The sequence below is a fragment of the Ceratotherium simum genome, chromosome 19 (assembly GCF_057802395.1).
Source record: "Ceratotherium simum simum isolate JZ-2026a chromosome 19, ASM5780239v1, whole genome shotgun sequence".
Classification (NCBI taxonomy): Eukaryota; Metazoa; Chordata; class Mammalia; order Perissodactyla; family Rhinocerotidae; genus Ceratotherium; species Ceratotherium simum.
Genome location: NC_141918.1, coordinates 53210883 through 53228745, shown reverse-complemented (window position 1 = coordinate 53228745; position 17863 = coordinate 53210883). Strand labels below are relative to the sequence as shown.

General features: G+C 45.7%; 1 protein-coding gene across 1 annotated transcript; it reads right to left on the bottom strand.

The window, feature by feature from the left end:
- Positions 1-11324: 11324 nt before the first annotated feature.
- TCF21 (transcription factor 21) lies at positions 11325-13595 on the bottom strand. Its single transcript, XM_004422337.3, has 2 exons — positions 13146-13595; positions 11325-11414 (listed from the first exon to the last, which is right to left on the bottom strand). The coding sequence occupies exons 1-2, from the start codon at positions 13593-13595 to the stop codon at positions 11325-11327; spliced, it is 540 nt and encodes a 179-aa protein (XP_004422394.1).
- Between the last annotated feature and the right edge of the window lie 4268 nt (positions 13596-17863).

Sequence of the window (17863 nt, the reverse complement as noted above, 5' to 3'; positions counted from 1 at the left end):
TTTTAAGGTTGTAAGTTGATCTGAAAGGGGTGACAGCATAAATTAGTGGAGAAGAGAGAAACTTATTCATCTCAACCTCTCATTCTCATTATCTGCTCAGTGGTTAGACTTCCCTATGTGGCCAAGAGAAAAAACAGTTAAATTTAAAATTCAGTCCAAGTAGGAAATTACTGGTGGGGTGTAAAATGAGAAGAAATTTGGCAAAACATGTGAAGAGCCTAAAATTGGTCATGCTCATCAGCCTAGAATTCTACTTCTAGAAGATGCAGACAAAAATCCAAGACGGCCATAATGGCCTGAAGTGAAATGGTGCAAAGTCAAGCACAATCTAAGTATCTGAAAATCATGGAATGGTTAGCTAGCCTGTGGACGGATAAACAAAATATAAAATAGTAAATCTTCTGAAGGTCATAGTCTTCAGACAGTGCCATGCCCTTGGGCCACCACTCTTCCCTTTTCACCCCATTTTGCTTATCCAGCCATTGGTGGAGGTGAGCCCCAGACCAGGGTCAGAACGGTAACTAAACAGATGTGAACATATAATTTGTTTTGGAATTTTCTCTAAATATTATGTAACATGTGGAAAAGGAATCATTCTAATGAGACTGAGTCTTAGAAAACTCGAGCTCTTCTTGGTTCTGACAGTCAGGGCCAGCAGAGGTTCCAAAACTAGTCATGGTACCAACAATTTCTGGGACTTTCTACAACATCCAGCTGAGACTGGTTGGGCATTTATCTGGCCAAATACCAGCAGTCTGGCTCAAAAACCACAGAGAGTTTTCTGTCGAGTCACGACTTTTTAATTTAATGATGAAAGGGACTTTAGAAATCTTGCTGGTGAAGAAATCAAGGCATAGAAAGATTAAAGGATTAGCTCAGGGTCAGAGCAACTTAGTGGCAGAGCCCCAAAGCTCAAGCCTGTCTACGAGCTTCTGAAAATATCACTTTTAAAAACCCCTTTTCTAATAAATTAGAATGTACCTGATATGAAATATTGAGAAAGATAGTGAAATTTAGTATCATATAATTTGTGAGTTGACTTATACGATTCAAAAGAAAAGAAAAAGAGAGGTTCTGGAGACGAAAGGCTTTGGGAAGTTCATAAATGGTTTGAGGGGAAGGCCCTGAGATGATGCAGACGGCTTGGCAAGCGGTGAATGAATTTGGAAGCTCAGCTGTTACAGGGCATGGCTGACTCTGGTGATCTGTCAGTCATGGTTTTGATGTTGATTTCCCAGTAGTGAAGGTAAGTTTCTGCTAATGAACCTATCATATCCCGAAATTTTTTTGCTTAGGGACCAAAAGGACATATTTGCAAAATGGCTGCTCAGATCAGTGTAGCAGAATGAAGGCCCACTGTAGAAAGCCCATCTCTAAATGGCCCGAGATCTGCTTTTAGCCTTAGGAAAATAAAAGCCCCCAGGACAACCACCTTGGAAGAGAAAATGTGGTTCTCCAGATATCTCTCCACTACGGGGAGATTGGTTAGTCTGGGATAGGGGCAGCTGGGAATGCTCCATGTTGGGCTAGCTTTATGAAAGACAGGCTGGTCTGTCTGTAACCCAGTGGTTAGAGTGTGGCAGGGCAGCCAGCACGTCCTGGGAGCCCACACTTCTGGAAAACGGCACAGGTGGTGCTTTTCAGAACACAAGGCTGTCTTGCCCTTTCAGGCCCTTTCAGAGTAGAGATTCTGTAGCTACTGGAAAGGAAGACCCAAGCTGGAGGTAGGAAGGTGTCAACTTATTTCCAGAGTGTAACACAGGATCCTGCATACAGCGGGCACTCAGTGACGATGCATGGCATGAAGTGAGTTATTGTATACCATCATTCTAAGATGCATTATTTTTCACGTTTTCGCATTTCTAAAATTGGAATACATCTTAACCTTGGTCTCTTTGTTTGAATTATCTATATTGTTGGTATTATCCATGTTGGGTTTAATCGTCATTAAAAATGTCTTTTAACAGATTATATTCTGATTCAGCATCAGAAAAACGTTATTTTGTCATATAAATAATAAATATAAATATAAATATCATCTTGTTATACACAGAAAGGAATGGAAATAGAGAAGCAATGTGTAGGAACAAAGGCATTTGTCATTGGACAAATAATTCTATATTTTCTTACAAAGCAACATCCAAGTGCCTTACAGATGTAAGAAAGGAAGTGAACCATAGGTAGAAGACCCTGTTACATTTGTTACTGAGATACACCCAACAGATTACCTATCACAGGCTGTATTAGCTTCCTGTGGCTGCCGCAACAAATGACCACAAACTTGGTGCCCTTAGCACAGCAGGAACTCATTCTGTCTTAGTTGGTGGCCAGAAGTTCAACATCTGTTTCACTGGGTTGAAATCTAGTCGTAGGTATGGCCCCACTCCCTCTGGAGGTTTCAGGGGAGAATCCACTCCTTGCCTCTTCCAGCCTCTGGTGGCTGCCTCACTCATCTCTACCTCTGTCTTCCCATCACTTTTTCCTCTTCTGTGTATTTCCTCTTTTCTTCCTTTCTCTTATCAGGACACTTGCAATGGCATTTAGGGCTAATGCGAATAATCGAGGATAATCTCTCCATCTCAACATCCTTAACTAAATAACATCTGCAAAGACTCTTTTTCCAAATAAAGTAACATTTACAGTTTTCAGAGATTAGAATCTGATATCCATTGGGCCACCATTCAGCCCACTACACATGCCAAGCAATGCAACTAGAGTCAGTAAAACCTCCAAATTTTTTAAGAATAGGTAAAAGAAAGTTTGGTATGACTAATTTACATTGGTATTTTCTTTATGCTCTCTTCTGGCAAAAGAAAGAAAGGGTCAGCATTGAAACTTGCAGAACAGATTATCAGTGGCTTGGAATAAAATCACAGTGACAGCAGAGGAGAACTCTTCTAAGAAATGTTCTTAATAACCCGGAGGACAAAATTGGGTGGTTTCACTAGATATCGTATTCAAAGTGGGAAATGATTCAGAAGGGCTAGACTCTGAATATGAAGATGTTTTAGTAAAATTTTAATATAGCAAATTAATTATAAAAATGGCCCAAATCTCCACCCTTCTCTGCATCCATGCTTTATGCAATGTGACTTTGTATCTTCTCCCATCAAAAGGTAGACTCTATTTCCCCCATCCCTTGAATCTAGGATGCCCTGTGACCGCGTTAGCAAATGGAACACAGATGAAGTGATGCTATGCCAATTCTGAACCTAGATCCAAGAGGCCTCGTGAGCTTCTGTTCCCTCCCCAGTCACCATGAGAGCGAGTACAAGCCGGCCTATTGGCTGATTAGAGACATGTGGCTCCGTCATCCTCATCACCCAGCCTATAGCCAGCCAGCCACCAACATGTGGGCAAGGCCATCCTTGACCAGTAAGCCCTCAGACAAATGGCCATCCAACCACATACACATGTGCAAGTTCAGTGAGAACAGCAGAGCCCTGCCCAGATAAGCAGAACTGCCCAAGTGACCCACAGATTCAGGAGCAGTAACAAATGCTTTTTGTTTTAAGCCACTGGGTTCTGAGGTGGTTTATTATGTGACAAAAACTAACCAATACATAATATGTGGAAAATCAACAGATTTTAATGACAGAGTGAATAAATAATTCAAAATGAATTGGACTCTGAATATAAAACAGTTTTTGGAATATTTTAACTAATTTATTTTGCTTATAATGTTCTTTTTGTATCCTTAATGGCGATATAGGATAAAAATATGCTTATAAATAAGTCTAAAAAGATCTTTAGATAAATATAGAATAAGAATTCTAACTGTAAAAAGCATTATGTCATGCTTTTACTGGAAGTATTTCTTTCTTTTTTAGGGTTATGACTGTCCTTAATTTCCTTTACCTTGAGGACTCTCCTACATTCAAGGCAGGAGGAGGCTGTTTCAGTTTCAATGAAATACAATAATTCTGTTCTCAGCTTTTGCCACTTATCCACTATACAATTTTTGGTGATTTACTTTCCTTCTTGGAGTTTTAGTTGCCCTATATGAAAAGTGAGGATGATAATACCTCCTGGTCAGGGTTGTTTTGAAGATGACATATGAGAGTATATATGAATGTGCTCTGTGTAATGCAAATGGATGAAGAAAATTAAGAAGGCTGAATCTATGCTAGTTACCATATTTCTAAATATGCCCAATAATAACATTTTATCAGCTAAAAAGTGGTGGTGATTTTCTCAATAAAATGTTTCTGTTCCATAAAGTAGATCTTTTAGGTTATATGAATATATATTTTTTTGCTGTTGTTCTCCCTACCGCTCACCCCCATCATAGACACAATAAGACCTGGGAACATGACCTTTCCCCAAACACATGTTGCTCACCATTGGTGTAGCAGAATAACAGTAGGTGGCCCATATGCAGACACCCCAGCCCTTATTGCATTAGATTACAATTTTGCTAACAGATTTGGGATCTCACCCAGAGCCTCCATCTCAAAAAAATCTGCCCCCACCAGTGGCCAACCTGTTCACCCATCCCCAGCCAACCACAGCTAATGGGACAAGAGGCATACGGTTGACCTGAAGAATTTAATCAGAGCCTCTTAGAACAAGTCTACAGTAGTCCCTAGCTTGAGAATTCAGATTAAGAGATGCTGAGACTGAAATTTGGGTAGTGGAGTCTGCAACTGAATGCTGTTGTAGAATTAGGATCATAGCCAGCAACCTATGAAACTCATATGAAAGAGAAAGTTCAGGAGGAACAGAAAATCAGATCACAGAGGAGAAAATGCAGAAGACCGGCAGAGAAAGAAGAGATAAGGACCCAGAGAGCCCCAGAGAGAGAGGGAGTTTCATTCCTGACTTTCAGTTTCCCAATACATTTTCCCAGTGTTTATTTTCTGCCTGGAGATGTCAGCCAGATTCCTTGGCCTATCTTTACAATGCCTCATTCCCCTTTTTATTTGAGCCAGTTAGAAGGGATTTTTGTTCCTTGTAACCAAATGACCCCTGCTGGTTTGAAAAATTCCCCTGGGTTTAGAGATGCCTTGGATTTTTTTTTCAATCCTTAGTGGGGAGAGAAAAAAATGCCTGTTAAGAAAAAAATATGATCAAGGAAGGAGCTATTGAGTGGGTGATGGATGCCTGAAAGTAAGAGATTAGAGGGCAGCAGAAGAGGGTGGTATTCACATAAAGTGCAAAGGAAGAACCGTAATTCTAGATTAGTTTCATTAGCGAATGACCCCAGGAACCAAGCAGAAAAGTTTAGAAGTAACTGGTCCCCAGTGATGGTAAGAATACTCAAGGGAGATGCACACTGTTTTGAAAGACACAGTGTTTCATATGGACTCTTTCCTGGGATTTAGTGTTAAAAAAAAGAATCCAGGTGTGATGAGGACCAAGGTTTCAGGTTAATTTCCCTTCAACAGCATTGATGGTGATTTTTTCATTATAGATTTATTTTTATGATGGAATAAGTGTCTATTACCAAATTCTAAAATTAAAATCAGACAATATATTTGAGCCAGCCTGTGGTTCTGGCAATGCAACATGAACTGACCTAGCAGACACAGGTATCTCTGAGGAGCTTATTTAGTTTTATACATTCATTCCTCTTCAAGCACTTACAATGCACCTGTTACCATGCTAGGTGCTGGGGAAACCTAGGTGAACCAGCCAGGCAGGGTCCCTGCCCTCACCGAGCCAGTGGAGATAGACACAAGCTAAGCCAACACACAGAGAAATGAAAGAAAATAACAACTGCCTGTTATTGATAAGGTGATAAGGGCTAAAGTACAGAATTAGGAACAGGATCCACTGCAGATAAGGTGGTGAGGTCTCACTGAAGAAGGAGACCGAATGAGGACCCGTTTTAATCACACTCAAGATGACCTAAAGTGATTGCATTATCATAAGAAGTTAATAAGTGTTTACAATTGGCTAGATAACTCTTTAGGGGGAATGCACACCATTCTTTCAGGCACTTAGTGACTTAATGACCAGAAGAAGGGGAGAAAGGGAGAAGAAAACCACAATTAATTAGTGCCTATCATGCACCAGACATGCCCACATCCATTATCTTACCGAAGTGGTCATTACTATACCCATTTTACAGATGGAAGAATCAAGGTCTTGAATGGTCAAGTGTCTTGTCCAAGGACTCAGTCAAAAGCTCTTTCCACTCTACCATCCACTAGATATAGCTCTAACCTACATCTGTAAAAGGCAAAAAATTATTTCTCTACCATCATTTTGTGAACATTTTATTCCTATAAAGTGTCTCAGATTATTTCCACTATTCAAAGCACCTTTTAAGCTAACGATTCGGACCTAAGGGCCATATGAATTCAAAACTAATAATGTCATCTTCTACAGTTTCATCTGAGTGTGGGGGGAGGCAGTTCAAACATCCCCCCACCCCCAGCTGATGCCATCTACTTCCAGCAGCTCTACTGGCTTTATTCTTTCCTCAAGTATGCACCTGGACTTCAACCTGAGGTTCAGTTTCAATTTAGCCCTAGCAACTCCCCACTGTCAATTTCTTTGCTCCAACTGCCCTCCATCGTATACGCTTCCTTCACCACAGCCGCAGAGAGTTAATGATTCACGCGTGATTCAGCGTTTATGGAGGCGTCAGGCATACTCTGGGTACAAAAAAGAAGTGACTTTTGCTCTCGAGGAGTCTGGTCTCACAACTTGGGGACATTCTAAACAGTTGTTCCCTCCGCCCTCCCCACCCCTTTCTCCTCCCTCTGCCCTGGGAGGGGATCTTAAGCCTGGTCCTGGGGTAGTTAATCCTTCCGTGAACAAGCAGGAGGGTGGACCCGCGGAGCCGGCCAGATCTAAAGATCAAAGGCGCGGCGAGCCAAGGCGCCTGGAGGAAGCCAGAGGGCTCTCGAGGACGCCGCTGGCACCGTGCGTTTCCAAGGGCAGAGCCAGCACTTGGAGAGGAGGATGCGAAGCTAAGAAAGGAAGTTCGGCTCGCCAACTGCGTGGGGCCGGCGCCTCCCCTCCCGGGCCGCGCGGGGTCCTAACCCTAGAACCTTCCCTGGGCAGCGGCCTACGCACCCGGCGGTGTCGGTGGTACCGAGAGTACCGAGGGTCCCTGGGAGGCTATGTAGACAGGGCTCAGAATTCGGAGCCTCCTTACTGTTCCCCGCGCCCGCTTCCTTCCGTAAACTGTTCTTAGGGCTAGAAAAGGGGCAAAGCCGTGGAGCCGTTCCCCACTCCGCCTCTCTCTCGGCCCTCCCCTCCGGCACGCTCCACCCTGCGCCCGCCACCACCCCGCGCCCCTGCACCCCAACCCCAGGCCGGCTTCCCACGAGCCCGACGCACAAGGCCCCAGACCAGTGCAGAACCACCCCCTCGCCCTGCAGTGAAGGCGAGATCCTCGCTGGCCTGGCCTGGACCAAGGGACCCTCTGCGCAACGAGGAGTCGCAGGGTGCGCGAGTCCCCGGCGCCAGATCGCTCTGCCCCTTAGGGGTCACCACGAAGCCAAGAGCAGCCGGGCCCTAATCCCCCCAGGTCTCGAACTCATCGCTTGATGACTGCAATCTGTCTTTGAGGGCACACACGTCCATACACCAGGGTCGCTCAAATCTTTTATTTTCTGAGGACAGTGGTTTGATGTCTCAGACTGGCATTTAAGCGTTAAGAATACACTGCATGCGTCGTGGAGTGAATAGAAAAGTGGATTGAAACTGGAGACCAGAACATGCAGCCTCTTAAGAAAAAAAATCCCAAATATTTTCTTTCTCTCTGCATTAACTTCTTTTGTTTCTCTAATGAGACATCCCCAAACAGCGATTCTCAAAGTGTGGTGCCTGCACCAGACCAGCGGTGTCAGCATCGCTTGGGAACTTGTTAGAAATACAAATTCCGGGGTCCCACCCAAGACCTTTTGAATCTAGAACTCGGGTGGGCGGAGCCCACGAGCCTTCCAGGTGACTCTGATACACACTGATGAACCGCTGGCTTAAAAGTCTCCTTGGGCCCTTTCCCATGATTGCTAAATATAACCAGTGGGTACCACACTTTGTTTACCACTTCTCTTTTTAGAAAGAAGTCTCAGATTTGATAGTGGGAAAACCTGCTGGAAGCACAACGAATTGCCTGTAAAAAAGTCATACAAGCAATCAGAGAGAGAAAGAGAGGGTGGGAGACGAGGAGACACAGAGAGAGGCAGACAGGGACTTCCCCAGCTACAGTCCAGTTTCAGTATCTGTCTGCTCCTCCTGAGAACTCGCAGACGCGCTTATTTGCAACACTTCCTTCTCCTTCCAGCCTTCTACAACCTGCTTCGTTGTTCTCCTGGTTCTGTTGTTTTTCGTGCTTCTTTCTGAAGCATCTTCTAAGATAGTTTTCATAACCGAGAGGTCACAGACAGGACACTCCCCACCCTTCACCCCTATCTGGCTGTGGCAAAGGGGATCCCCCACTCCTTCTCATAGCCACTAGCCTCCTATTCAAATCCAAACACACCGAATACCTGGGCTGGGGCCGGGTAGGCTGACGGTGGCGCCCTGCTGGGACAGACCGGTGGAGAGGGGCAGACACAGGGCAGTGGACGTGGTCGGCGTGGGGATGCTGATCCGGAGCTGGAGAATGGCCCGTGGGGAAGGCGAGATGTTTAGACTGTGAATGTGCGTGTGGAGGGGTGTGGGGCAGTCACGCGGTCACGTTCCTGGGGCTAAAGCAGCCACAAGCCAGTTATTCGGTGCTTTCTGTCGACAACCCTGGGGCGCCTGGTGCGGTGGCCCCCAGGCTGAGGCCCCTGTGGGCGGGGCTTCCTGGCACCCTGACGCCGGTGTAGCCCTTCCGTTTGCTGGTCCCAGGCCCTGTCTTTGCACTCTGTTTCTGGATTCTAGATTTCTAGGGAATAGGCACGTTGGCAGAAAGCTCTGGACGAATTTGGAGAACAATGAGGGAGGCGTAAAGGTGAGAGAGAGAAGGAAAGAGAGAGAGGAATTGTAACATTCAACATTGCATCCTCGAAGAGAAGTGTTTTGGTTTGTGCAATAGCAAGGCCGTCGCCTGTACGTTACAAATATGCACCCTTCTGAGCTTCCTGCCTGGACTCTTCCAGGTCGGGTCTAGCACAGACAGCTCACCAGCAGCACTCGGTAAAAGGAACCGATGTTTGCATGGATCTTTTCCTTTACAAAGCGATTAAACAAATACAATCTCATCTGAGCCCCACTAAGGCTTTGCGAGGCGAAAGAGCAAAAGTATGAGTCTGATTATTATATCCATATTATCACGTTTATCCCCGTTTTCGGAGATGAGAAAACTGAGGATCTAGGCCCTTTCAGGAAAAAGCTGGATGCAGAACTAGGGCGTAAAGCCACGTGTACTGGATTCATAGCTTCATGCTTAAAGCAAAGGCTTCGGATTATAAGTAGGACGTATGAGGACTTAAAAAAAATCCGTTTGCAGTTTAGGGTCATCAGAAGGAGGAAGCAGAAGTTTTTTTCTCAGAAAAACTCCTGAGTCGAGTGCTCCGAATTTTGAGCATTTGGTTTGTGAAAACGTGAGTGGGAGCTTGGAAAATTTACTTAACTTGAAATGCAGACGACTGAATGGCGCTGGGACTTATCTCCGACGACGTGAACTCTGGATGGGGGAGGCGAGGGCACTGTTCCTCTGGTAGAAGGGACGGAACACGCGAATTTGGGGAAAGTGGAGGTAGCCCTAGCTTGAAATGCGCTCTTGAAGGTCAAGTGGGGGTTGGGGGGTGGTAGGGTAGGCTAACACCCTGAGAAGCGCAAATGACAGGTACGTGGATGAAGAGTCACCGAAGTTCCCAGCCCTTGGAGACTGGAGAATTGCACTTAGCAATGTGGTAACTATCACTGGCAGAGAACCTCCCGGGCACAGTGGTCCCCTCCTCGGGACTAGCACCGCCGGCTCCTTCCCTGACGGCCGGGCTGAGGGCTCCACCCCCTAAGCTGCCTTTGGGGCTAGTCGAGGTAAGTGCGGGAGGGGAGAAAAAGAAAAAGAAAAAAAAAAAAATCGAAAAGCAAGAGCAAACGAAGCGGAAGTTTCAAGGCCCTCTGCGAGGAATAACAGTATAAATAACCGAAGACGTCGTGTAAACACTGCGGTCATAACCCCGAACATTAAACAGCCGCGGTGGCATCTGGCGCATCGGCCGCGGCGGGCTGCGCTGGGGCAGCGAGGGAACCCGGTCCCAGGCTCCTCGGCCTCGTCTCTCTGTTTATCTCAACTTAATCTTCCCCAACGAGCTGTTCCGTAGCCTGGAAGATGTTTAAATTAAAACCCAGTCCGCCGGAAGTCGTGGCGGGGAGCTGGGCGCACTGGCTGACCGTCACCGAAAAGCAGACATGCGCGTTGTTGAAAGTAATACATTAATTATTGATAAGAAATATATAATGTATGTTGCAGCACTTTGAAAATCGTAAAACATCCTAAGGGTTATGGAATTTACATTTTCACAGAGCCCAGCATTTCTTCACTGATTTGCAACTATACGTTGTTTGGGTTCAGGTCCGAGCCTGGAAAGTTATAAAATGTGGAGCTGACCTTCCTGCTCGTGTCAGCAATTATACTATGGAATACACGAAAATCGGGTTTTCCCTTTCTAGTGTGTTTTTCCCTTGGACTGTGTAACTGTTAATAAGTTTGATCCTGCCCCTTCTTTGTTCACAGTTACATTATTTCTAATTGTCTTAAAAGTGACCAGCGAACCTGAGAGACCAGTTTCTTGTTGAGGTTTCAGTGCAAAATAAGACCTGCACCCTCATATGAGAATCACATTTAATCCTTTTCTATCTCTAGAAGTTTGGACTGAGGTTCAAAAGAACCACTCATTATCAAACTTCCCCATAGTTCCCCACTTTTCTATTCCAAATAAAGTTTTTTAAGAATCACACCAATGTCAGGGCTTTTAGTAATATAAAGAAAGATTTATTTTCGAAAGTAGCAAAACTTGTTTGAAAAAAATATATCTTTAAGTGAATTACTTTATAAATGTGACTGTCAAAGTCAGGTATTCTATGACCTACACTTTACAACATATTGTACAAAAGATACACATTGATAGGCTCTTCTTATCTATTTATAGATTTATAATTACATATTGCACTTGGACCAGCAAGGCTCGCAGAGTCATTCACGGTAGAAGTCAATAAAGTTAAATAGATGGGGATCTTTGTAAGGACAGTTGATCTCCTCTGGTTTGGAAACGAATCTCCTCGTCGCAGTAAAGTGTTCTCGCGGGGTGGGACAGGGAGAGGAGTTGCGAGGGGGAAGCAGAGACAGAGAGCAGGGAGGGCAGGGGTCGCCTTCCCGGGGCCCGCCCCCGCCTCCCGGGGAGCGCGCCTTTCCCAGACTCGCACCTCCAAGGTCAGGACGCCGTGGTTCCGCATAAGCGGCTCGCGGTCACCACTTCCTTCAGGTCGTTCTCGGGTTTCCCGGCCACCATAAAGGGCCACGTCTGCAGGAGAGAAGAGGGTGGAGGAGGTAAGTGGCCGTGGAGGAGGGGTGGGGTGGGCTGCGAGCCTGAGACGGAAGGAGAGGGCGCGCCGGGGGCAGGCAGTGAGGCGGAGAGACCCGTTATCTCGGCAATTGACTCGGCGTGGCTCGGTAAAGCAAAAAGCAGCATTGGCGCCAAATCGCAGCTCGGGGTGGTACAGTAAAGAGGGGCTCCTACTGGGTTCGAAGTGAAACTCCAGAGAGGAGGCCCTTGGAAAGCCCAAAGTGGCTTGTGCTGTGGCACAGGCGGGAGGCAGATGCCACGGGGAGTGAGCAGGGAGGCCCAGAAGGACCTCGCGCCAACTGGGACCAGGCTCCAGGCGAGGGGCCCTCCTTGCCCCTCTTCAGAGGCCGTGGTCAGGTTTCCTGGCCCTCTGGCTTTCATCCCCATCGATTTCCCTACTGCCAACTTTCGTTTCCTCCATCACAAACGCGGGCTTTGACCACAGTTTCTAAATTGATGGCTAGCTCTTGAGGAAGCAAAAATAATGCTAATAAAAGAATATACACGCATATTTTATTTAAGATCATCTTCCCACTGGGCTGAGCAAGCATAGCTTTCTCTTCCCTTCTCCCTGAGTTCACTTAAGTTTCTTATTCAAAGATGAGGGCAGCAGCAATTGTAAATCAAGGCACTATTTTCATTTTAGTTCCAGATTTTAAAAAGCTATTTACTCATCTCATTCAAAAAATAAACTTTTAACTGGTGGGAAAAATACTTTTCAGGGCAAAATGTGGTTTTGCATTCCCTCTCCCCAGTTCCTGAAACTAACTCAGTGAAAAGACAATTCAATCCTTCAAATCTCTCACTAGTGTTGGCCGATAAGACGACTTTTAAGAGGAAAACCTCTCCTCCTTATCATACGTAAACAGAGGTGCTGGTAAGTTGTCCTTGTTGTTTTTCTTCAGAGCCTGGAAGTTTTAAAATGTATTAAATGAAATTAATCAAATGCAAAAGGAATTAAAATATATTTCTTAAACAGTAATGTGCATATTTGCGAAAAATATTAGGCTCAGAGTACTACTTTTTAAGATAAAAAGTAACATGTTCTTAAGTCTCAGGTGAGAGTGTCCTATTTTAATATTATTTATTACACTAACACTCGTGAGAATTTACTGAGTGTGATGATGTTTGCTCGAACTTCTGGGATTTAAAAATGTCAACCCACCTATAAGAGAAGCGCAGAATATTTAAGTAGTTGGGGACATACGTGACTGCTATGGGGAGCAGGAATGTGTCCATCTCTAATGGTCCTAAATATACTTTTGAAATAAACAGAGTTGGGTGTTTTTATTTACAAGATTTAGAGCGGAAAATTAAGTTCTACTCTTCAGCTAAAAGAAGAATAAAGGGATTCCTAAAATGCCTTCTAGGGCGCAGCGTCTCATCAGTGTTCCCTGTCAGCACCAGCCCCTCCATGCCGGCCCTGATGGCGCGGTGCGGGGGATCCTCCTCTTGGCCGGTGCGATGCACTTGCAAACTCCTAATTGGGCTGCCACGTCAAACACTCGAATAAATCACCCCGCGCCGGGCCTGTAGGGCAGAGAGCAGGGCCGCGTGGGGGTCTCCTGCGAAGGTCCCTAGCGGCGATGGCCGGCGGTGGCCGAGGCGCGTGGGTCCCGGGCCGGCGCGCGCACTCACACGGCGGGTGGGCCGGGGCGCACCGGGCGGGGGCCGCGCGGGAGAACTTACCAGGTTGACAGGGTGAATGTACCCGTTCTCATACTTGTCGTTAGCCAGGATCTGCCTCAAGTGCGCGATGTAGCTGGACGCCAGCCTGAGCGTGTCCAACTTGGAGAGCTTGGTGTCCGGGGGCACCCAGGGCAGGGTGGTCTTGAGCCTGGAGAAGGCCTTGCTGAGCACCCGCATCCGGGCCCTCTCGCGCGCGTTGGCCGCGTTGCGCTGGACCTGCTTGCCCTCCTGGCTGACCCCGCTCAAGGGGCTCTTCTTGGTGGGCGCCTTCCTCCTCTTGCCCAGGCCGCCGCGGCCCTTCTGCGGAGACCCCGTCTCGCAGTTGGAGCTCTCCTCGGTGCTCTCGTTGGAAGTCACAAACTCCTTGTTCGAGTCCATTTTCAGCCCGTCGCAGTCCAGCATCTCCACCTCTTGGAGGTCCTCCACGTCGCTGAGGGAGCCGGTGGACATTTTGGGGGAGAGGATGAGAGAGAGAGGGAAAGGGGAGAGGGGCGAGAGCAGAGAGAGAGAGAGAGACCCCGACACCAATGGGCCCCCAAGCGTGGGGTGTGGAGCAGCCACCTCGTGCTGGGAGTTGGAGCTGGGGGTCTGGTTGGGCCGCACACCCCTGCCCCTTCGCAGAGCTGCGGGAAGGAGCCGCGAGGGCCTCTGCGGGAGGGAAGGAAACCGGCGCTCTGTTTCCCCACCCCCGGAGTCGTGGCCGTAGAGGAGTGTGAGAGAGCGCTGAGGAATTTGGTGGACACCAGGAATTTATCTGGGGAATAGAGAGGCGGATCCTTGCAGCCCAGGGGAGGGGCCTGCCAGGCCCCAGCAACGCTCTTAGACCCCTTCCACAGCCGGGGCGAAACTCACGCACAGACCCTGATTTCCAACTTCTAACGAAAATCAGCTCAACTCCAACACGCGGATACCAGCCACCTTCTTCCAACTCGGCAGAGCCACAGCCCCTCTCCCGGCCCATCTTCTAAAGCCTGCTTTCCCTCTTAAGAGGTCAGAGCTGGTTGTTACTGAGAACTTCAGGAAAACGACCGGATTCTTTGCTCTTTCTGGGCCTTCCACCCACAAATCTCCCAAGCATCCCTCTGGCTCTCCATCCTCCCAAGAAAACACCAGTTAAAATCCAGGCAGGATCAGCTGCTTCCTGCCAGCACCCTACAGGTCTCTTCCCACCTTAACTTGGGTAAATTAGGAAAACTGGCGCTTCGTAAAATCTTGAGGGTGATGGCCGAGAAAGTACCAAAAAATCTATCAGCACCTGGTCACTTGAAAGATATCAAGGAACTACCTGTGTGTACACAAACGTGCTTGACCGCTGCACACCACACACACCCACACAGTTTAGTGGGAGTAGGGGGAATGAGATAGTCATAGGAGTGTGTGGAAAGTATTTTGTTAGTTGATAATCCTTTTCTTAATGAATTTAAATTTTTCCCCTAAATTTCTTTCTAGAAATGCATCTATTATTATCTTGGGAATCTGAGTTGCTCTTAGACTTCACCTGGCCAGGGGCATCTTCCTACCCATCCCAATGCTGCTGCCTTTGCCTTCCCCTTCCATCCTCTGTGCTACCAGGGTTCCACATGTGAAGCTGACCTTACAAAATGCTGAGCAGGATTATCCCTTTGCGAAAGGTGCCTTTCCATCCCTAAGCCCAGCCTGGACCATCTTTCTTGGAGAATAAGAAAATCTGGGGAGTAAGTGGAACAGCAAAGAGAACTAGAAACCCAGGGACTGATGAAATCGATGACATGAAATCGGAGAGACCGAATGCGTGAATCTCTTACTCTTCCTTCTCCAGGTTGTTTTTCCTTGCAGCTGGGCATTGGACATGAGGGGCTGGAGCAAATGTAAGAGCAGCTTCTGAGCTTTGGGCTCAGAGTCTGCACCCCCTCTTACATTAAGATATCATATCTCTCATCCTGGCTCAGCTGGGAATTCACTAACCTCCAACGTTTTGTTTTGTTAGCAGGGTCTTGTTTGCTCTCCCCTATGCTGTAAACTAAACAGATTGTCAGCAAATCAGTCTTTATTAATGAATTAGTGAGACGCCCCCCACCATAATATCTTGGCCCAGGATCCAAAATTTGTTAATCACCAGTGTAGAGATTTATGAGCTCTCTTAATTTCTGTTGTTTGTGCAGGTGGAGATTTAAATGACCATATCCACCACCAAGATTTATTGCCAGAGTGATTGATGTTATAAACCAGGAAAAGGACTCTTCCCACAGCAGGGATGACAGAAATATCAAGTTGAAGTTGCCTTTGTCCTCGTGCACAAATGAACCAGTACTATAACACAGAAAGTATAATAATTTAATCTGAGATCTGAGACAGCATTAAGAGAACACCCAGCAGGCCTGTTAAACATTTCCCCAGTGATTCCCAAACTGGATTTCTGTGATTTGCCCTCCCTTTTCTCAGTCCTGGTAAGACATGAAAGTTAAAGTTATTTTTAGACTAAAAGAACTATGTGCAAATGGCCAATACTTTGTGAAACGTGTGTGTGTGGATACTGAGATCTCTGCAAAATAACTATAAATAATTTATTTATTTGGGCTCTGGAATGAGATAATAATTAAGGATCTGAACTGTGGCCTGACCACATACCAGGCTATTAAGCTGTAAAGATTTTGCTTCTTGGAGCCCCTCTTTTTTGGGGGGAGGGTAGGTCTGGCTCTCTCCTACACCTTAGTTGATAGGCTGCTCAGGCTGTTCGGAGGATAGTAACGATCATAGTAATATGTACCACTGAATAGATTTCTGCTGTCTGTCTATTTTTTCAAGGTCTGAAACTTAAAAATAGCAATTTCTGGAAGGGAGCAAAACTAGTTTTTTGTGCCTAGCAATTATTTTATTTTAGATAAGCAGGAATTCAGTCCACTTATCCTGCAGTGATACGTTTAGTCTGGGAAGGGCTAGTGGGTTGATAATGAACTTTGGCGTGTTCATAAAAACTCTCTACGGGATGAGAGAAGCTATCAGTTTGGGAGCAACATGTGAAAGAGGCTGATTTAGGTATCTTGATGTGAAGTCTTGAAGAAAGTAGATTAATATGAATCATACTTTTTTTTCTCTTGACATTTTGTGTCTCTCCCGCCCCGTAAACGCTAGGCACACATGGGTGGGGAAATGACTTATTGTTGGATTCCACCGAGCAAATCAGTTAAACTGTAACTTAGGCTGTGCCAAATTCTCCCAAAATATAAACTGTATTCTGTGAGAAGAGAAGCACTTTTGAGAAGCTGTATTAACTCTTTCAATAACAAGAGATATAATTTAAACATTACTGTTTCGAAGCACTAAATAGAAAACTAGTGGATTGAAAGCATGAGGTAGTTACTGCAAGTTCTTACCTTACTTTTAAGAGAGAGTTTATGCCCCAGAGACATCTGGCCAATTTGCTGCACACTTCTAACAATTTGTTTTGCAAGAAAGGCTATCTTTGAAAGATTTCAGTGCTAAAGAAAATTTATCTCCAAAAGTTGTAAAATGAAGATTAGGCGTGGAATGTATCCTTGAACTTAAATCCTGGTTTATCAACTGATAAATTTTCAGGAAGTTCAAATTTGATTCAATTGCACTTGGATGGAATAATTTGCTTCCTTTTTATGAGGAGGAAAACATCACAGGTTTCTTTTGAACTGACTTCATATGCCATCACATTCTGTTTCCCATAAACATCAAAATATGCCTTGCAATTCAAGTTTTAATCCTTGCCTTGTACTCCCCATTATTTAGCAGGAGGCACACAGGCTGACAAACCGGTAAAACTGCCAATTCTCTCTTTTTTTCTTCCCTTCTAATTGGCACCTCCAGATGTGTCAATCTCTTTATTTGATGGTAACCAGCACCACATCAACAACGTGCTGACCTTCTGTGCAAATTGTTGCCTCTTTCTCCACTCTGCATAATTGTCACTGTACCCTTTGCTGCTGGTTGATTGATTACTTTCCATCTTCTGCTCATAAACCCATTGAAATCTGACTCTATTTTATTAAATTTTAACTTATTTTGTAAAGTGAGCATTATCTCTCGTTACTTGTTCCAGATTATAGTGGTACTGGCCTGTTATATTTTAGCAGCCAAAGTGACTATAGCACTAGTGAGTGAGACTGGTGGCTGTCTAGGGAGGTCAATACGGTGATGTGGGTGTTGTTGTTATCTGTATCTGGCATCATTTATGATCAGTAATCAGAAGGCCTCTTGACGTTCACCTAGCCCCCCACTTCTCACATTTAATTCTATGAATTGTAGATCAGATGCCACAACTCTGAGGTGTAAAGCTGGCAAATAACAACAATGAAGTCCAAAGAAAGACTCATTATGGTTCTTTAGAGCCAAGAGGCAATCTTGCATCCCACATGCTCACAAGGTAACTTTCTAGGCAGCCAAACCTGTGCACACGAAGGACAAAGTTTACCTCATGGAGCCAGTGGGCTGAAGGAAGCTCAGGCAGATAGCGAGAGATCAAAACGTTACAAACGCAGTTTAATGTCCTCTTAAGTCTTCTAATACCGAAATAATTTTATTATACCTGCTCAATGTTAGGAAAGAAGGGAGGAAAAACTGAGCAACTCTCCAGTCAGGTATCAAGGCAGGGTCTTTGCCTCCATCCTTCCGTTTTATGCAGAGTCTCTCCTTTCTGTTGTCACTACTAGAGGAAGAGCTGCTGTATGAAATGAAAATCTTAATAGACGTGTGTGCCAGAGACTTTATGC

What these genes read in the sequence shown, in the direction of transcription:
- TCF21 (XM_004422337.3), bottom strand. Translation starts at nt 13,595, where the DNA reads ATGTCCACCGGCTCCCTCAGCGACGTGGAGGACCTCCAAGAGGTGGAG. An exon ending in ACATTCACCCTGTCAACCTG is followed by an intron (nt 11,415 to 13,145) that starts GTAAGTTCTCCC and finishes TCTCTCCTGCAG; the next exon opens with ACGTGGCCCTTTATGGTGGC.